The 14,389-nt window shown below is 29.0% G+C and overlaps 2 protein-coding genes across 2 annotated transcripts; one reads left to right on the forward strand and one right to left on the reverse strand.

The window, feature by feature from the left end:
* Positions 1–1,490: 1,490 nt before the first annotated feature.
* On the reverse strand, positions 1,491–7,943 carry LOC118069106 (organic solute transporter subunit alpha). The gene is made up of 6 exons (XM_035086985.1): positions 7,714–7,943; positions 6,338–6,533; positions 3,487–3,718; positions 3,168–3,324; positions 1,887–2,027; positions 1,491–1,723 (listed from the first exon to the last, which is right to left on the reverse strand). Exons 1-6 carry the CDS (start codon positions 7,814–7,816, stop codon positions 1,494–1,496), a joined length of 1,059 nt encoding a protein of 352 aa, XP_034942876.1. The 5' UTR covers positions 7,817–7,943; the 3' UTR covers positions 1,491–1,493.
* A 1,119-nt stretch (positions 7,944–9,062) lies between these two features.
* On the forward strand, positions 9,063–14,066 carry LOC118069108 (uncharacterized). Its single transcript, XM_035086986.1, has 3 exons — positions 9,063–9,130; positions 10,316–12,548; positions 13,581–14,066. Exons 1-3 carry the CDS (start codon positions 9,128–9,130, stop codon positions 14,003–14,005), a joined length of 2,661 nt encoding a protein of 886 aa, XP_034942877.1. The 5' UTR covers positions 9,063–9,127; the 3' UTR covers positions 14,006–14,066.
* The last annotated feature ends 323 nt before the right edge of the window (positions 14,067–14,389 follow it).

Raw genomic sequence — 14,389 nt, forward strand, 5'->3', positions numbered from 1 at the left:
CCGAGAAGAAACGATCAAATGCATTCATATATTATATTACGAGCTGTTTTTTTTATATTCGCGTTAATATTTTATTTCATTTGTGAACAGCGTTGGCATCTGTGCAGAGTGATTCATTGGTCCCACGAACGGTTTTGGAGGCTTTCAAAAAGAGAGCTCCTGTTGTAGAATTTAGAAAGAAGAGGGGAACTCGTAGGTTCTTGTGTTGATTTTTTGACTTAGGTTTCGTTCCGGCTGCAAACTACCGTTGATGATAGACGTCGTGCATCCGTGCGTGTTGGATTTTTGACTAGGCATTTTAGCTTACGTCATGGTCGACATCTTTAGCTCGATCGTTGTCAAAGAAATGGAGAAAAAATGTCATTGAGATAATGCTTATACATGATAGGTGTTGAAACGAAACTTTCATTAAAATTTCGATTTAAATCAAGTGATTATAAATGAAAATTTTTATCCTAATTAAGGTACACTTTTTGGAGCAAGAGAATGTCAGTGATTAGTCTGACATATGATTTGAAGTGATAAACATTTTTTAATGACTGTTTACACTTTCTAAGTGCTTGACATTCTTCCTTTATTATGCTTCTTCAAAATAGAATAATAATTTTAACTATGGGAAAAAATTATCTCGGTTAAAAAAATATTTTATTAAGATAATTAATAGTTAACATTTAAATATTATTTTTTGTAGCATCAGTGAGTAGGTAAAATGATAAATTTGCTGATGGATGTTTGAGAAAAATGGTTGTTTAGGTCTCAGTGATTTTTTTCTTTTTCAAAAATACACATCTTTCTTGAAGCCATTTCTCTATCTTGTGTGACTTTTTCTTTATTCATCCACTTTATTTCTATTTTTTTATTTTCAGATCTCTCATAGGTCTCTTAAGTAGTCCTTTCTCTTGACGTTACTTTTATAAAAACACTCTTTCTCAGTAGTGCACTTCTGCTCACCCCCATCTGCAACGAACAAGATTATTCTACCTTGAAATTAAAACATTTCTTTGTCATACTAAAAAGTATTTTATTTTGTACTTTTGATTTAGAATAACAAAATTGCCTTATTGTATTCTTTCGATATACTAAAAGTAGAAACTCGAAAGTTTTAAATTATAAATATAAATTTTTACATTCCAGGTACATATAAGAGTATAAAAACATATCAGGAATTCGTCCCACGTGTCATCTTGGTCTGGCATCTCTTAATGTTGCTGACCACATCGAGTAGATATCCCAATTTGTCATGAGCTAAGAAAAAGACAAGGATTGTAAATTTTTAAAATCAAAAGGTGAAACAGAATACTCCTTTGTCTCCACCGACTTTATAATTCCTTTTCCAGGAAGGAAACCATGCTTCTTAGAGAATTTTTTGTTCATTTGTTTTTATCTATGATACTCATTTTTTATTTTCATTTTCTTGCGGCGAATCACAATTTTCTCCGTTGACAATAATTTTAAAATTAATTTTTCTCTCCATTTATCTGATTACTGACTTATCAAGCGGTCATGTTTACAAGCTTGATAGGTAGTTGGACGTGACTATTGTTGTTGATTCCTCCAACGGTGCTTGTTTTATTCTCCTCACAGTGGCTTTCTTGAAGAGTTACTTTTCTCGGTGATGATTCTTCTGTTGGCTTATTGTTGACGTTGTCATGATTTTTATACACATATCTCGCTACGTAGCAGAGAAGCAACATCTCGATTACCATCAGTAAGTTGTAAGTAACTGAAATGGAGAAGGTAACATGAGAAAAGTATACGATCATATGGATAGCTATATGACCTCAACCTTACTAATTAACTTGACTCTTATAGTTTCTATCATTACATCTCACCTTTTTATCAATTTCGTGAGATATTTTAGTGTTAGTGATCTGAAAGTTACTCACAATTTGCATAGAGTTGCGGTGTGATTGGTGGATTGCATGGAAAGAGACCCGTTGCTGGTAAAATTTTAATTATGAATCCTTGAAGCTTCGAAAAACAAAGTACTAATTGAGTCACCAGGGCTTTTAGTTGTAATTTTGCTTCTGCAATCATTAAAGTATTTGTCAATTCTTTTTGCATAAAAAATTGTGCAGTGATAAGTATATAAAAGTTGATATAATATAGACACTTTCTTGTTTCTATAAAAACTACTAATTTTAAAAGTTACTTGATATTCTGAGGACTTAATGTTATGTCAAGGAAAACTTATTAGACTAATACTATTTAAGATGCTTAAAAATATCACAGAGAAAACCTGCATTATGGATTTATGAAAAAGAAATCAGTTTTACTTATACAGTTAATTTTTTTATGTAAATTCAATCTATATTCTACATTAAAAAAATCATGATTTTTAGATTTGAAATAATTTTAAAACATTTAAAAATTCTTCTAGTCTACTACAAACAGTCTAGTCATAATGTTGAGAGTATTATCGGAGCGGCTAGACTTCATCGTTTTCTGTAAGAGTCTAATAACTGCAGAAATACTAGACTGTCTAGCAATAAAGTAATGCCGTAAACTTTCATACGATACTTGACTAGACAAGTTGAAAATTTTAATTGTTTTCTTATCGTCTGATATGAAAATATGGTATATTTTTCATTGTTTATTTAGTTCAGAAGTCAGATTATAAAATAAAATAATACAAAACCCAATTAGCTCTTGCAGTAAAAATTTTCTTTTTAAAACATGCAAAAACATAGTTAAGTGCTTCCGTCTTGAACTTCAATTTCACTTACTTATCTAATTATTCAACTAAATCTCATAACAAATGAAGTAAATGATAAATATAGAAATATTGCAATTAGTATTTCTTATAAATTATTGTAGTTCTCAAAATATCGTGTCTAGACTTCTTATCGTTTATTCTTTTACGATTTTATTGGTTTCCTGATATGAATGTTCCTGTCTATACAAATAATAAATATAGAAGAAAATTACTTTTCATAACCCACGTGATAACTATCACTATTTTAAAATGATAATTGTAATATTGTAATGATGAAGGAAAATTAAAAACGCAAAAATAATGTGTCTAGAAGAGATAAAAATTTAAAAGAAATAAAATTTGCAAGTCGTTGGACTAATCGCAATTTATGGAATTGCAGTAAACAAAAGATTAAAATAAAATCGAAAGGTTAAGTTGGAGAATATAGGGCATTAAGATAGTATTACAGTACCTGGATACACCTGTTTCATGGTCATAACTGCAATGTTAAGCCCATAAAGGGCGAAAAGGATACTGGTAATGCATAAAGGTTGCAGAAACACATTATAACTTGTATAGAAAACTGGATCTTCAATATACATAGTAAGTAGGATAATGTAAAGGATCCCCTGCAATAAAACAATTATGTTTTGGATCCTAATCATGGTCAAATAGTGTCATAACATTGTGGGCAAACAATAATGGGACGTCTAATTGTCTTTACTGTGGTCATGATAATATATACATACAATAAACTTAGGATAGGTCTAGGTTCAGATGGTCGATTATACCTGAATAATAGGGAATTGAAAGACAATTATTTGTAGCCAGGACAAATTGGCATCGTTGAGTTGGAGGCTGGGAAACGGTAATCCTGGCCAACAACAGCATGGCCCCACGTTCAGTAACATTGTCGTCGTCTCCGTGACCTTTTTCTTGCTGATTTCGATGATCACCCGATATAATCGATACATCGATATACTTAAAGTAATTTGAGTAATTGCTTCAGACAATAATTGGGCTCTGCAAACAAAAGTCTTGTTATAATTTTATTCCTTGCAAAATTACACATTATTAAATTATTTATCATTCTTGATCGAATTATTGCTTTTTAGTTGGATAATTATTATGTCTTTAAAAAATGCTGTTGCAAGTTATAAATAATATTTCATAACAAAAAAAACTCTGTTGATTGTTCTCTCCGTAAATTTATCATTTCAAGTTTTACAATAATTAGATATTGGCTAACTATAATGTATTTCAAGCATACGATTTACAGTTTTGGCATTTTTTAAATGGCTTTACTTCTTTTTTTTTTATAAAAATATCGTTTAAACAAATTATCGAATAACAATAAAAATACTTAAATTTTTCGCATTGACTTATGCGTAAACTGCATTCTTGTAATTTCGTTTAAACGAAATGCAACGTAACAAAGTGGATACTCCTGAATAGGTAAAATTTTTGTTGGATTGTTGAGATTTTTTAGCTATCAACTATTGGTTAATCGCATCAAACTTCGTACTCTAACATATGCTATTCGTGTTTCATCCATCTAGAATCGAGATCCAGCTTTCAATATGTTTCCTGACTCATCAAAATTCGACTTTTTTTGACAGAATACAGCTGTCTAAATCTCATCATTATTTTCCAATTTTCGAAAAACGAGTAATTGTTCAATCCCTAACTTTAATGAATTTCGAAATTTTCCCCATTCAAATACATAGAAATTAAAGTCTTTATCACACTTGGTTTAAAAAAATCTATTCTTGAAATCGAATTACTGTTGTACATGATAATTTATTCGTCGTTTAGGCCTTCGTAGTAAAATATCAATTAATTTATCAGTAACAGATCACAATGAGAATTGAATGTAAAGAATCCAAAATATCAGAAATAACTGAAATAATTTATTCAGCTTTTTTTTTTTTAAAAAAAAAGTAATTTTTTCAAGATGTTTATTAGAATCTATGATAAGGATTATATTTATGAGAGTTAGAAAAAATATAGCTTTTTTCTAATTTGTGCGGGTAATTTATATAATTCTTGAAATTTCGTAGAAGTGAATGTAACTGTCATTTGATTCATTTCATGATTCGGAAAATAGTAGACAGGCCCACCAGGCGACACGCACTAAATTTTAGCATTAGTAGAGGAAGCTTGTCGTCTTGGCCTCCAATTTGATCGAGATACGAATCAGAGGGAACCGAAACTTACAAAAAATACCTTGGAGACATTAAAAGTTGAACGAAAGATATATTTGAATTGACTTTGGGAATTGTTTTACAAAAAACTCCACAAATGCAAGATCTGATCTTTGAGGGTAATCTACGTAATCTAACTAACATCAGTGGGGGAACTTGAAGTTCTTTCTTTTTTATTCATTTTACTTCATCTCTCTCTTTTGTTCTTTAGAAAGAAACCGGTTTAGTATAATAGAGACACTGGCGACAATAATAAGTGTATATACCTGGGCCAATTTTCTCATTTTTTTAAAGCCTTACCAGCGTCATTAAATCGTATTTTTTAAGAGCTCAAAAAATTTTTTTCTGCGAAATAAAATTTCGGAAAGCTAAATTTAATAGCTAAGTGATTGGAGGAACATCATTGAGATGGTGTTATAAAATTGATCGTTAAAAAAATAGCATTTTCCGTTTTTTTTATGATGTTCAAAAAGTCAAAAGTTTAACAGAAAAATATAAAGTTTTCAAAGGTATATTTTTTAATGATACAATCATTTCTACGGTGCAATAAAATTGTTTTGAAACTTACTTTTCTTCTGAATTGTAACAAATATAAAATAAAATGATTTCCGCAGAAGGTTTGCTTTTTAGATTGTAAAAAATTATTTTATTAATTTATTCACTAAATGAATATGTGAAAGTGTAAAAAGATAAAAGTGAACGATAATTTTGCTAATTAATCGTATTTGTTATTCAAAAAGTACTCTTTTACATACAATTAAAGGTTTTTTTTTTTTGAAGCCGGAGATTTTTTAGAATTTTTTCAAGAAAACATTTCTCTTTCTCAGATTATTTTTTTAAATGTTTAATAAATTAACAATATAATTCATATTATTAGCATAATTAAAAATTACAAATCAATTCTTGTAAAACTACATATTAAAAAATAGCAATGAAGTGTAAATCTGTTTTATTCCATTAAAGATAAATAAAACGATCTGAAAGTTTACTTTACATTGTCTTTGATGATTTCAAAATATCCATCAAGGTAAAGTTGAGCGATAAAATGACTGTCAATACGTGGAGATCGTAGTAAAATCGATCGTTAAGAAAATAAAATAATCTAGTTGACGTTATCTAATCGACGAGTCAAGGCATAAGTTGATCCAAAGATCAGTGGAACGAGATCATTAGCTACTCAGAACGACTTATTTTTTTTTCCATCCTTGTAGTTCATTAAAAGTGATCCCTAACGAGGGATCTACCCTACTCTATAGAAACAAAACCAAGCTCTCACGGTCTTCTTTTATAATGCCTAGTCGACCAAATGCTTCCAAATAATTATCTGGTTAGTAATTGTAGTGTCATCCTGTTGACATCTTCTGATCCATCTTATGAGGGAAATAAAACCAAGTCTTCACATTTTTAAGTTTGAAAAGTAAAGAAAGCGATAGTTCACCTTGGTATTGAAAGAGCAATAAGACTACAGGTGCTGGCAATTGGATAAACCCATAATATGATGAAGATACTTTTTTTGTAGAATTTTGTTTCTTGTTGGAGGAATATGTGGTATGATGCATCTGCTGCCAGTGCTATTGTTGCTACAGTTAAAATAGTTCCAATGCTCACAAATGTTGCTCCAAAAGCACCCAATTCTGTAAATTTTTCAGCACTATTAATTTTCTGATATTAGCTTACTTTTTATAAAATTAAAGTAGAGTTTTCTTAATTTTCTTTCTTTTAGTTGATTATTGATGAGAGAATTTTCAATAACATCCATTTTTCTACGAGAATGTACCTTTTATGTTTAAGTTAGTTTACAAAAATATCGTCTATTTTTATATATTCTAAATGGAACCATTTAACCCCAATGCACTAATGTTGGTTCTTTCAACTAATATCATGCACATTTCACCCTATTTTCTCGCTAACTTGAGTCAAAGGGACTTTTTTTACCCAACATATTAGGGATTTAAAATCTTTTTCAATGAAAAATTGTATTTTTTGAAATAAGATAAGTAGAAGAATTTTAGAAAATTTAAATAATTTATAAATTTTTAAAAATAGACAACTACTAGATATTTAAAAAGATTGTAAATTCTAATAATGAATAAAATTTCTTAATAATTTTATTATAAAGTCAGTTTCGAAAGAATTTCGTTAACAAATTATGATAGTAAGTTGTAATTAATTTTAACTGATATTAATCTAATGAGGAGTTTTTGTTTTTCCAATATAAATACATTGTAACTTTGTTAGAATTGTGGAGATAATACGCTCGTGTTTCGTCATATAATTCTGAGTAGCGAGAGAGTTTAAACTTTCACTACTTTACGGAGAGTTACACAAGTGCATGCGTTACAATTTTTACAAAATAGAAAGGAATTAACTTAATTTGATAAGATATGTATGTTTTCAAAAAATATAGTTTTTTCATGTTATTTGACTTGTTATTTACTAATTAAGAAAAAAATAACAAACATTTATTTTCTCATTTGCAAGAACACATTCATGATCATTCATACACACTTTTCATTTATTTATGAACTCGATTACAGGAATTGACTGTTCTGGAATATTGTCAGAACAATATTTAATTTAATATGTTTTCTAAATACTCTATAAAATCATATTTAGTTATTGCCTTTTAGTTCTAATTTGATAAAGATTATTTCAAAATTTGCGATAATACTATAAAATATTTACCAACTGAACATTATTTAATGGCTTAATTTTAAATAATTTGAAAAAGAAACAATCTATATATGTTTCAAAGAAAACTTCTTATTTACATAACTAACAAAGTTGAACTTTTTTAATTGATCAATTACTTACTATTTATAAATTCTGCAGCAGGAGGTATTACCCTTTCATCACAGGATATGTTTAAATAATTATAATTTGGTACATCTTCGGGCACACTGAAGTAATAATCCATGTTTCGTGCCAATAATAATCTAAGCTATACTACACTGTATTTAAAAAATTCCAATTTAAGTTAAATCTTATGGAGAGAAAAGAGCAAGGTGCTCACACTGAGACATAGAAAGAGTGGTTGACTTCTGTTAATAATAAAGTGAGAGTACATAGTCCCCACTTTTACTTTTGCTCCATGGAGAGTACTTCTTGACTGATTTATACCATCACTACTCTGAAAAAGAGTTAAACCTTCAATTTTATCAGCTGATAATCCATTAGTGGTATTTTTCTATTGATTAATTTATAAAAATTGGTTATTTTATGATATATTGTGTTAATAAATGTGTAAAAGAAAAAAAAAACTTTTTTATATTATTTTTTAAATAGTGAATTAATGCTAATAAAATAATAGAGAGAAAATCTCCGAATATAGCGAAAGAACAGTTGAGAAAAAATGTAATTTCTGTTCTTGAAATTTGCTACTCGTAGATCCGAAAAATATTGATTTGGAGTTAAGTTAATGCTAAGAGAATCAATCAAACTAGTTTTAATTAAAAACACGAAACGTTGCAAAATAAAATAAAGGAAGGTAAAATTAAACTATTTCAAAACAAAAATATTCAATTAATGAGAAGTGTTATTAAATTTAATTACTAAAGCAAGGTTCAGGATTCAAAAGTCGTTGTAAAAATCCAGTTATTATAGTAACCTACCATTTCCACTGTTGGTTTCTATTTACAAATCAACTGTCGGTTTGATAAAAATTCTCAAGGGAAATTTCTTCTTGTACTTTAGATGAAAAAACATCTTAATTCGAATTCTATTCAAATAATGATAAATTCTTTCATTAAACAACATTGCTTTTCTCTTTGATTTATTTCAATTAAATAAAATTATCTTTACACTGATTTAAATGAAAAAAGTATTAGTAAGAGTCATTATTTCAATCACAATTTCAATTAAATTCCATAAAATAAATCAACGTTGAAAAGATCAAAGACATTTGACCTTATTCTCCAATGTCGTCGGTTAAACTTTCCTTTTTCTTGAACTTGAAAAAACTTGGGAGATGTCTTGGTACGATTTACTGATGCTGAAAGCGAATTTCTAGCGTGCTGAATCCTGGATGTTGTTAACGACTACATTGAACCTATAAATAAATAAATAAAATCATTAAAGAAACGATAGAACCGATCGTATTGATATGGTGGAGGGTATAAATGCTAGTACATGGGGAGAATCATTACCGGGGAAGATAGAGAGAGTTTGAAAGTAGGCCTCAGTCGTTCAGTCAGTTGTTGACTACGTCTCCAGACGATTGAACAGAGTGATGGTGAGTTTAAATTTTTGTTTTACATTCCTACACGTTTTTTCAATCCTTTCACAAAAACTCTTCATTTACTCTTCAAAAATACTAAATCACATTAATCATCAAGTTATTCTATAAAATTCAATTTGTTTATTAAAAAATTATTTTATAAATAATTTATACGTTAATCAAATAATATCCGGAAGTATATAGGTCAGTTTGATAATATTTTTTTAATCAATGGTATTGTTTGCAAAGTGGAATTGGTGAGTTAAATAGAATAAATCAATGGTATTTTAAATCGGCTTATGTGATTGGAAACGTCAAAAGTATATTGATTGGTGTGTACACATAATAATTTTCATCGTAGAGATATCGTGTATGAGACACCGCGTTGAACTTTCTCGTTCAATCGGCTAGTCAAGGACCTCACTGATGTCCATTTAACTGAACTGTGTTCATGAATATATGAATATTAATTTGGTATTGCGTACTTTTATTTTTAAGTCAATAATAATGTTGTTAAAGTTCAAAAATTATTCTTATTCTCCTTTGCAAAAGAGACAAATTTATTAAGATTGCAACTCTTACATCAACATATAATTATGTTTATGAAAAAAACCGTGTAATCCGTTAAAATTAACTGTTTATAACATTAGTCTTTTCCACTATAAATTTACTTTACTTATATGGAATGTGAAAATTACTTTAAAGGCACTAAAAATTACAAGTACATGCTAACAACTATTTCATGACAAAAATATTAACAAAAAAAATGATTTTATTAAATATATTTCTTAATAAGTTTTCTTCTTTACTAAATAAAACAATGTTATTTGTAATTTTTTAACATCTAAATAAATTGGCAAGTTGATTGACTAAAAATGAAATTAACAAATTTATGTAACTTGGAAGAAATAATGATTACAATCTCCAGTAAGATTATTTACTGCTGATTTATTTAATATTTTTTCAAATTATTCTTTATTACTTACAATTTGATTGATACAACAGCATTATTATTAATTACATAAAGAAGCATTCTCAATACTAATTTTCAATTGAGGATTAATTCTGAATTAACAATTAATTTAAAAGTATATATTTGAAAAGCTAACACATTCATCAATCATGAATAATAATAGAAGAATCAATAAACCAATCATTTTTACTATGAATAACAATTTATATAACAATCATTTATTACAGATCATTCTACTACTGCTAATGACCATTTGCGGTCTTGGTCACTGCTTAGACCAGCTTCCAACCCAACAAGAAATCCAGTCATCAATAAACCGAACCATCAGTGAAGTCGAAAGATTGATGAAAGTAAATACAAGTCTCCCCCAGCTGTCTCGTAGTCAAATAGTTGATATTCTCTACAACATCACATCCAAAGAAGTGGAATCCCTAGAAGAATCTGTAGAAAAAGCACGATCTGACTACCAAAGGGCTCTCATGGTAGTACTTCCTTATAATTCAAGAGATGCTAAAAATGAAGATATCAAGGATTTGTTCACAAAACCTCCAATGATTCAAATGATTCCAGATACCGAGACCATGTTACCTTTTGCTTCAATTCAAGCTGAACAATCTCCCACAGAAGGATTGATAGATAATTTAATCAATGTTAAATACTCTTCAGAAATTAATGATGAATTATCAAGCTTAGAAGATGATTCAGACAATTATAAAATCCATTTATCTGATGGAGAATATGATACAAAGCCAGAAAAATTTAGTTTCGTGCTGGGGAAATTAGAAGATCTAAAATCAGCTACTGATTTACCTTTTCAAGACCATCCCATTAACATTCTAAATAATCAAAATAACAGCACAATTGAAGTAAAACCAACTTTGGATGTATTTTATAGCAAAGTCATGACTGAAAAACCCACAGAAAAAATAATGGAAATTACATTAAATCCAATTGAGGACACTAAGCCAACGGTTCCTTCTACAAAGTCAACAAATATTTTGACTTTCGACCAATGGAAATATTTCGCACCTCCAGCTACTCTGAGCACTCCTACAACTAAAAAGCCTGTGATAAAAACGACCACAAAGCAATCAACATCTACAATAAAATCGGCAAAGCCTTTAGGAATTGTTAATAAGCCTCAGCCATTCATTCCAACAGTTTTTTCGACGAATTCTGATGATACAATATTATTGACGCCTTCACCATCCATAAAACCAACGAAAGAAACACCTCCTGAAAAACCTGAATTCTCAAGTTTTGATATGGCAGATTATGGAATGATGAATGATGAGCCTACAGGACCGATTTTTGTAACTCCAATGCCTTCAGAAATTTATCCAGAAGATTCTGCTGCTTTACCTTCTCTAACTACTTTGATTTCAGTTAAACCAGAGTATAAACAAGAAATTAATAAAAGTAAAGAATCTGTAAACCCAAAGCACAAAGAAACTCTTCTAGAATCGCTAGGAATAGATTCAAAGAAAAATAAATTATTTATTGATTCAGAAAAAATAAATCTAACTAATCATAATGATTTAATTTCATTAAATTCACAAGTTCCAGAAAATAATAATTCACCTAATTCGTTTTCAAAATTAGCTGCTACTGGGTTTGATAATTCTCAAATAAATCTTAAAGAAGGTTTAAGTAATTTAACGCCTGATATTCGATTGCTCTTTCAACGATTTGGACTTCAAACTCCAGATAAAAATAAATCAATAGAAAGTCATGAATCAACCACGACTAAAAACCCGGTTCAATCAATTGTTAAAAATTCTTGGAGTGGTTTCAAGCCACTTCCTCGTTCACAAATTCGTGATGAAGGTATGAGAAGCTTTTTAGCACAATTCGGTCTCGGTATTGATAATAGAAGAGAGAAATCTATTAGACATGATGATTCATTTAAAAGGCAATCAATCATCGATTTTGTACCTGTAGGAATGAAAAGTATTCTTGAGAATATTGGACTCATTGGCAAGCCTCGAGAAACTACAAAAAAATTAAACTCCAGAATAGACATTAACAATGTAAATAACAATATACCCAGTTCTCAAAGTATTATAAATAATAATATCAATAGCAGTGATACTAATAAGAGTAAGAATAATTATAAACGTAGGAGTGACAATATCAGTAATCATAGCATAACACTGCCTCCTATATCGAATCAAGTATCAACCAATCACATTTTTAAACCTCATGAAACCCAGATTAGTGATCAAAAACAAAGAGAAAAAATAAATGAGCTTCTGGATACAGTTAAATTAGTTCAAGAGGGAAAAGCACAAGTTTCTGATGTTCGTCGAGTTGCAAATGATCTCCTAGAGGCTGCGAAAACACTCAAGGGAGGTCCAGATCTACTGAGTTTAGAAGAGATTATAAAGATTTATCATGATGATCTCAAGAATGAGGTCAAGAGACAGAACAAGGCTGATGCTGATGAAGATAAGAAAAATGGTAATTATTCTTTATTTATATTGATTGATAAAAAACGCATGGAATAACTTTTTTTTACATTAAAAACTAACAGCTTTACTAATGGCAAAATATTAACATAGATAATTTATTTTAAGTTTTTCTTTAAGATACTTCAAAACATGTTATACAATAATGGATTGTGTCATAAGAAATGTTTCTTTAAATATTTTATCCATTAAAAGAAGAGTTTTTTTTTGAGAATGGTATGAAAAAAGAGTATTAATGATTGATAAAACAAGGTTGTTAATTTAAGGTTTAGATTATTTCCGTATGATGCAATAATCAACCTCGTTTGAAGTTCAAATGTTTCCGTTCTCCTTAAGAAAATTAATTCTGAGATTGGGCAAAATATAAGAAATATCTTAAGGCAATATTTATTGCAATATAATTTAACATTAGCATGCTATATTATTTAATTCAACTAATTTGAACTTTTTTTCTAGTTTTGTTGCTCATGAGTGTATGTAATAACATTTAGTGATTCTAAGAGAAATTTCCGGTATCAATTATTAATTGATAATTATTTATCAACATACTCATAAACAAAAAAACAACATCAAATCGAACGATTTATCAGCAATTATAACTTTTATTTATTGTTTTCTAATCAAGAAAAATGAAAAATATTTCCTTTTGCTGTTTGGAAACTGGGTTATTTTTTCTTTAATATACTTCTTATTTACTCAGTGAAGGTTCTAGACATGTGATGGCTCATTGCATCATATATAAAACTTTCATGCACTGTTCTACATCACAAATCATTTGACATACCGTATGTCAGACGGAACTTGCATGTCTAACTATTGAATGATAGTGTACGACAACTTAATGGCTTGCTTATTATTTTACGAATGTTAAATGCACAAGAAAATAACAGTCATTCACCCGGGACATGATTTCAGGAAAAGTATACACTTAAAAAAAAAAAATTTTATCTTTATCTCACATGTTATTTATACATAAATATAGATGAGAAAGTTGGCAGATTTTTCATTGAATAAATGTCTTCAGGTTCCTTGGCATCGTCAGTGACGACGGCGGATGTAACAACATTGGAAACGTCAATGGATGATACTTTCTCTTCAACAAATATACCAAATACTGTCAATCAAACATCAAATTTGAAAATAACAGATTCGGATGCAGTGGAAACTCACACTGATACTGACATCAAATCAATTGATACAGACACCACCACAACGGAATCTTCTTTGTCAACAGAAGATACAAATATAAGTGATCTAGCCGACTCATTTGGCGGTAGTACTGCAGAGCCGGACCCTGCACTACCAGCACCTAGAAAATCTGGTCTCTACTTTCTTCTCGATTGGAATTCATTCTTGGAGGTTGGCGAAGAAGGAAAAGACCGAGTGAATTTGAGGCTTGCTCCGAAAGTTGGTGATAGATCGAGGTTTATTCCAGTTGTTATTCCTTAAATGATGACAAATTATAGTTTAGTTTTTTAAATATTTTATTTATAATTGATAGTTATTTAAATAAGTGCCTGTTATTTAACTGAATTAAATAAATGATTATTAATTTTTTTGAAAAAATGTTTCATAACTTTAATTTATATAAATTTATCATAATTTTATTTAATTTTTATCCAAACTTTTTAACGTTTTTTGTTTTGTTGATTTATTTTAAATATACTAACTTTTTCTTTTTTAATTATTTATATTTAAAAAGTAAAATTGGGTTGTATTTTATTATTGATTAACACAAATTTTAGAATTGATCGATACTTACAAAAAACTAAATCGAAGTTCTAAAAGTTCCACATGGAGTAGCTTTAAATAAGAATTTGATTGGAATATTTG

The sequence above is a fragment of the Chelonus insularis genome, unplaced genomic scaffold, assembly GCF_013357705.1.
Source record: "Chelonus insularis isolate UGA/USDA-ARS -01 unplaced genomic scaffold, ASM1335770v1 contig_405_pilon, whole genome shotgun sequence".
NCBI lineage: Eukaryota > Metazoa > Arthropoda > Insecta > Hymenoptera > Braconidae > Chelonus > Chelonus insularis.